This window comes from Protobothrops mucrosquamatus, unplaced genomic scaffold (assembly GCF_001527695.2).
Source record: "Protobothrops mucrosquamatus isolate PMUCROS unplaced genomic scaffold, P.Mucros_1.0 scaffold4644, whole genome shotgun sequence".
NCBI lineage: Eukaryota > Metazoa > Chordata > Lepidosauria > Squamata > Viperidae > Protobothrops > Protobothrops mucrosquamatus.
The window spans coordinates 75,001-81,000 of NW_015390543.1; the positions used below are offsets into that span (position 1 = coordinate 75,001).

Consider the following 6,000-nt stretch of genomic DNA (forward strand, 5'->3'; position numbering starts at 1 on the left):
TTCCAGAATTCCTCAACCGGCATCGCCGATTCTGTAAACCGCTTAGGGAGGGCTGGTAAAGCGCTGTGAAGTGGTATATAAGTCTAAGCGCTAGTGCTATTGCTATCTCCAGAACAGGAAAGATTCGGGAGGGTTAGCTTGACAACTTGCCCTTCACGTCTACAACCAGAGGACCAGGCCAAAAAATCCAAAACACGTCTCAGGAACCACGGGAGGCTCACCGACCCCGGCTGAGAAAATCCTGGGGACGGGGGAGGGGGGGAAGCTCCCCAGATGTGCTCACCTTGCAGCTGCAGAGGCTGTCCCGCGGTCAGCTGGCGGAGTTGACTGTGCGACAGAGTGAATTTGTTCCCCTGGAACTGCAGCGTCACCGGCGTCTCCGGCTGCGCGATCCGGCCTTGGGCCCCTGCAATGGAAGCCAGCTGGGCTATTTTGACCACTTCACCACCTGGGGGAGAGGGGTGGAAGCACCCGTGAAGAAGGGGAGGGCGAGGGGCAGGTGGGTGAGGTGGGGGGCTTCTCCCAGACATCCCCTGGGCATTTCCTCTCGTCGTCGTGGTTAGTAAAACGGACGCGAACCACATGCAGAGATGTAGAGGTGGGAGAGGAGGGGAGGGGGTGGAGGGAAGTGTCATCCAAGAAGTTCCACAGGTACAGCTTTGATACGGGCGAGGGGCCGATTGCATCGGCTCCGTGTTTCTTTAAAGGCAGAACGGTGAGTGAATCGGGGCAGGCCAGAGGGCAGAGATCCTCACTCTTTCACAGGTTAGCAAGCGTGACCTGGAAAAAACTCACGTGACACTTCGGAAAGAGAGAGCAGAGAAAGTCCTTCAGGTCAGAACCTCTACCGCCTTTTCAAAAGCAAACGATAAACACAGCTCAAGAGAGGTAGGAATTCACAACGCGAGGGGTACGTAGAACAATTTACCGGGGAGGGGAAAAAAATATATATTATTATTTGTTTAGGGCTTTGCCAAGTTTGGGGTTTGGGGGGAGGGGAGATCAACGCGAAGCAGATTCGTTGGGCCTCCCAATCACCTTTGCAGACGATCCCAAAGGATTTGATTTCCCCCGTTGATTTGAAACATCCAATTAGCCGTGATGAATTCTGGACCGGGGAAGGAAGGGTGGGTGGGAGCGCGAAGCTCAGGCAGCCCTAGCCAAAAGAATTTGGATTCAGCCAATTTTTATTTTTCAATGCATAGAAGGTTATCTTTCCCAGAGCCCTCTCTGATGAAGAATTAAAGGTTTATTTGTTTGGAAGGGGCCGTTTTTGTCTGCGTGTCACCCTGTGTATCATGGAGTTCGGGCTCTGTTCACACGGAGCTAAACGCTTCTCCGTAAAATCAATCAGAAAAGAAATTAAAAATAAAAAATCGGGATGTTTTAATGCCTGGAAACCCTCGTCTATGCTTCCAGGCCTCCAAATTTCAAATCTCCCAAGTTTTGGAGTTGAGCGTGGCGCGTTTGACTTTTACAAAGGCAGCAGGTTCCTCCGGGAAACATTAGTACATCAGTGCTCAAGAAACCTCTGGAGCCGAGGTGGGCAACTCTGGCCCCTTTACGACCTGTGGACCGCAACTCCCAGAATTCCTGGCTCAAGGAATTCTGGGCGTCGAAGTCCACCGGTCGTAAAAGGGGGCCAGAGCTGCCCACCTCAGCTCCAGATGTGCTAACAGTGCATCTACCACCGGAAATAAGGCCACTTTAGCCCGTTCCTAGCCCAGCTTCCCGTTCTTCCTTACGGAGAGCGCCTTCATGTTTAATGACACATTCTTTAAGCCAAGATGTGGTTAGTGTTCTCCAACAACAACAACAAAAAAAAGAGGAGAGAATTAAATTAGGATAAATTTGTTCTTTCCAAAAATTAAAACAAAAGAAAAACAAGTTTCCAAGAAAGGCTGACCAAGAGGAAAAAAAAACATGCAGAAGAACTGAGATTAAGTTGACACCACTAATGTACAGGTAGTCCTCGGCTTAGTGACCAAAACGGAGTCCAAGGTTTCCGTGGCTAAGCCAGGCAGTTGTTAATAAGTGGGTTGCGCCCCATTTTACAACTTTTCTTTTTTTGGGGGGGTCACATGGGTTAAACGAATCCCTGCAGTTGTTAAGTGAATCGTGCCGTCGTTTAAGTGAATCCGGCAGCCCCCACTGACTCGGCTCTGGAAAGGCTGACCCTGGGATAGTGCAACTGGCGTTAAGGACACGCCAGTTGCCGAGAGTCCAAATTTTGATCACGTGACCGCAGGAGGGGATGCTGCAACGGTGGTAAACGTGAAAAAGCGGCTTTTTTTCAGGGCCATTAACTTCAAACCGTCACTAAGCAAAAGGTTTCAAGTCGAGGACTACCTGTAATGCTCACAGCAATTTTCCTTCTTATCTAAAAGTTGCACTTAAAACACAGTATTTTTTTTTTAAACCAAATGAGCAACGTAAAATGGTGAGCGAGGCAAACTCCAAAAGGGGAGAACGGAAGGAAAGGAGCAAACCGAGCCACCATCCAAATATATCTACGTCTACATACGTATCCCTGCGCCCATTTTTTTTAGGGTGCCTAATAACTTAACCTCAGGGAAGCTTTGGAAAAAAAAAGGAGGAAGAGGAGGAGGAATGGAGGAGGAAGAGAGAAGGAAGCTGGAGAAATCTGGGAAGCAGGGCAGAGAGGGGCACTTACTGGGTAACCGAGCCTGTGCCTGACTGGTTAACACGAGCCTCTGAGGCAGGACACTCTGTTGGATGGTGGGTGGGGGGGCCTGTGGCTGGGCCTGCCCTAGCTGGAGGCCTTGGGTGGTAGCCTGGCCCCGCAGTTTCACTGGATGGGCTGGGCTAGTTGCGGTGGCGAAGGTCATTGCTGGCTGATGTCTCGGAGGAGGAAGAGGAAGAGGAGGAGGTGGTGGTGGTGGTGGAGGAGCACCGGAGGAAGACGGGGCCGTCTGCAATTGTGCTGCTGCTGCTGCTGCGGTTGCAGCAGAGGAGACGGCAACGGCGGCTGCAATCAATAAGGTCAGGGGGGGTGCAAGCGGTTAGAGTCGGTCCCTTTTTTGTTTTTTTTCTTCCTTTCAAGGGTTAGAGAAATTGCAAGGGGTCAGTTTTAAACCTTGGGGGGAGGTGGGGGCTCCGAGTACAGACACGTTGCCTTGGAGGAGGGGGGGGGACACACACACAAAAAAAGGAAGAAAAATCCAGAGGCATTTTGGGAGCTTAAACCAAGGCAGCGAAAGTGATTCGCTGCGCGAATTCAGTCTCGTGACACGCAAACGCACAGGCACACAAACCCACGTGAACACAACTTTCCTTGCAGAGCGATGTGCGTACGTGCGTGTGTGTGCGTGTGTGGTTGGTCTGCTAGCTCTTTGAGTCAAGGTTGGTCTAGCGCAGTGGTTCTCAACCTTTTTAATGCCGCGACCCCCAACCGGTCATGAGTCGAGGACTAAACCGGTCGTAAGTCGAGGACTAAACCAGTCGTAAGTCAAGGACTAAACCGGTCGTAAGTCGAGGACTAAACCGGTCGTAAGTCGAGGACTTTCCCTGCCCGGGAGCACCGCGCATGCGTGGTTCCACCCCCTGCGCTGGCCGAGGCGTAGTTGGCAAGCGGCAGAGACGGAGCAGGCCGACCACCAGCTGGCCCAGCCCAAGGGAGGGAAGGCACCCGCCGGAAAAGGGGAAAAAAATGGCGGACAGCCTTGCTTGGCGACCCCCGTGAAATGGTCGATCGACCCCAAATGGGGTCCCGACCCACAGGTTGAGAACCGCTGGTCTAGCGCAGGGCTAGGCAACCTCGACTCGTGGACGTCAACTCCCAGAATTCCTGAGTCAGCTCTGCTGCCTTGAGTTGTTTGTAAAAAATAATAAACGGTGGGATACAAACAAAGCAAATAATTAGGGGTGGCCTGAAGAATCGGCTTGATCATGCCCATGCTAGCTTCTCAGTGAAGGTGAGACCAAACAAAGACCTACAAACACACACACACACAGTCTAAACACATTGCCTGGAAACGTTCACTTTCAGCTCAAACTGAAACATTCAATAATAAAAAAAGAAAGAGGATGAAAACACAGGTAAAAGGTGTTGTGCGCGTGAAATGCTTCGATGATAACCCTCCATTCCAGATTTTCAAACAAAGCACAATCAGGTCTCTTCCAGGGCCAGCCAAAATGGGATTTTCCCAGAATGTTAAGCGAACGGGCTGGGACTGACTTCTTGAAAACCAAGCTTTGCGTGCAAAATGTAAGCCTTTAAGCTCCAAGTCGCCTGCCTGGACCATCTCCAAAAAAAAGCATGACAATTTGCTGTCACTCTTTTTAATTCCCTTTCTGAAGTTTCAAATCAAAAGGGGGGGAGGGAAAAAAGGAGGGGAGTAGGAGAGCTTCAAAACAGCTCTTCGGAGAGAAATCCTTCCAAATGAAACCTGCCTGATGGTGAGATGGGTGGCGTATAAATTTAACAAACACAATAAAAAGGTCCAGAAACATCTCGGTCCGAGGGAATTGAACAAGAGCATCCTGCCTTGAAACCCAGGAAGACCACCCACCCAAAACTGGGAGAGCACCTAAATGGGTCGAAACCCCCCCCAGAATCGGTTCACAATTCACAGAAGAACCCTCAGAACGGAGCTTCCAAAGGCCAGCTCGGGACGTATTCGGGAAACAGAGACACCGAATGCAGCTGGAGCTGGATTGAAGGTCAGATAAAGACCTGGGGGATCCTTCATCCAAAACCCCAGGTGGACAACTCCACATCTGTAGACCCAACCTGGCCTGAGGTCCACAGCTGGAAATGCTGTTCAAGGAGAATTTTATGAGGTGGATCTACTCAATCCGTGCCTCCGGTAGGACGACTTGAGTTCCGCTTGGCTCAACACTGATTTCATCCAGATACGCGGGAGTTCCAACTTGGGGGCGGTGATGGTGAACCTCAATAGATCAGGAAGGCACAAGGTTGAGGGGGACTGGTTTCATTCCAAGGATGGGTTGAGGGAGGGAGGGAGGGAGGATGAACGTGAAGGGGAACCAACCCACACCTGTTGAAAAGGAAGGAATCCCAAGCAGGATCACCTTTCTCACCTTGGCTGGCAGTTACCGTAGTCATGGGAGATCTCCCTCGCCCTTGGGCCTGTTGGGCAACCGTAGCCGCGCTGGTGGCCCGTTGCACTTGAGCGCTAGGAAAGGTCACCATCTTCCCTTCAGGTTTTTGCCCATAATGAACAGGTTGGAACAATCTGGAGGGGGGAAAAAAAGAACGGTTGGGTGCTGTGATGATTTTTCCATAAAGTTCTCTTGGGAGTCCTAAGCAAAACCCAAGCGTCTACGGAGATTCTCAGTCATCCAGGTCCTAGTTACCCCCCAAGATGCTTTTCCACCAGGCAACTGGACTGCCTTGTTTTTCTTTGAAGATGTTTCGCTTCTCATCCCAGAAGCTTCTTCAGCTCTGACCATCCAGTCAGACCGGACCGTTCCCCACCATCCAGTCAGAGCTGAAGAAGCTTCTGGGATGAGAAGCGAAACGTCTTCAAAGAAAAATAAGAAAGTCCAGTTGCCTCGTGGACAAGCATCTTTGGGACAAGCAAAAATTATTTCTCAGACTCCTTTCAATCCTATTAAAAACTGAGGAACTGTCTCCAAGGAGGGGAAGGATTTGGCTTCTCCTGTTCTGATCCAAAGGAACACTTCAGCATCCTTTTCAATGACCTCAGCATGGAAGGGAGTCAAATATTTAGGGGACGGGCCTGGTGCCCTAATCCTTGGAGATGCTTTAAGCTCCTTCCTTCCTTCCTTCCTTCCTTCCTTCCTTCCTTCCTTCCCTCCCTCCCTCCCTCCCTCCCTTCGAACCCTTGAACGCTGTTCTGAAATTGAGACCCATGCTTCAGATTGTGACTGATCAACATGCCAGCAAAACTGAACAGGGACAAGAGTCCAATCGACATTGGAGTTGGCTGCCTAAGGGCCACTGAGGCTATGGAAGGCTTTAAGCTCCTTCCTTCCTTCCTTCCTTCCTTCCTT

General features: G+C 50.8%; 1 protein-coding gene across 1 annotated transcript in view; it reads right to left on the bottom strand.

The window, feature by feature from the left end:
* The window catches only part of EP400 (E1A binding protein p400), a 71,135-nt gene that overhangs the window by 35,282 nt on the left and 29,853 nt on the right, over positions 1–6,000 (bottom strand). Inside the window, exons 21-23 of the mRNA XM_029286703.1 lie at positions 5,065–5,305; positions 2,675–2,989; positions 284–448 (exon numbers count right to left, since the gene is read on the bottom strand). Of these exons, the coding sequence (XP_029142536.1) occupies positions 284–448; positions 2,675–2,989; positions 5,065–5,305 (721 nt within the window). The remainder of the gene's footprint in view (positions 1–283; positions 449–2,674; positions 2,990–5,064; positions 5,306–6,000) is intronic.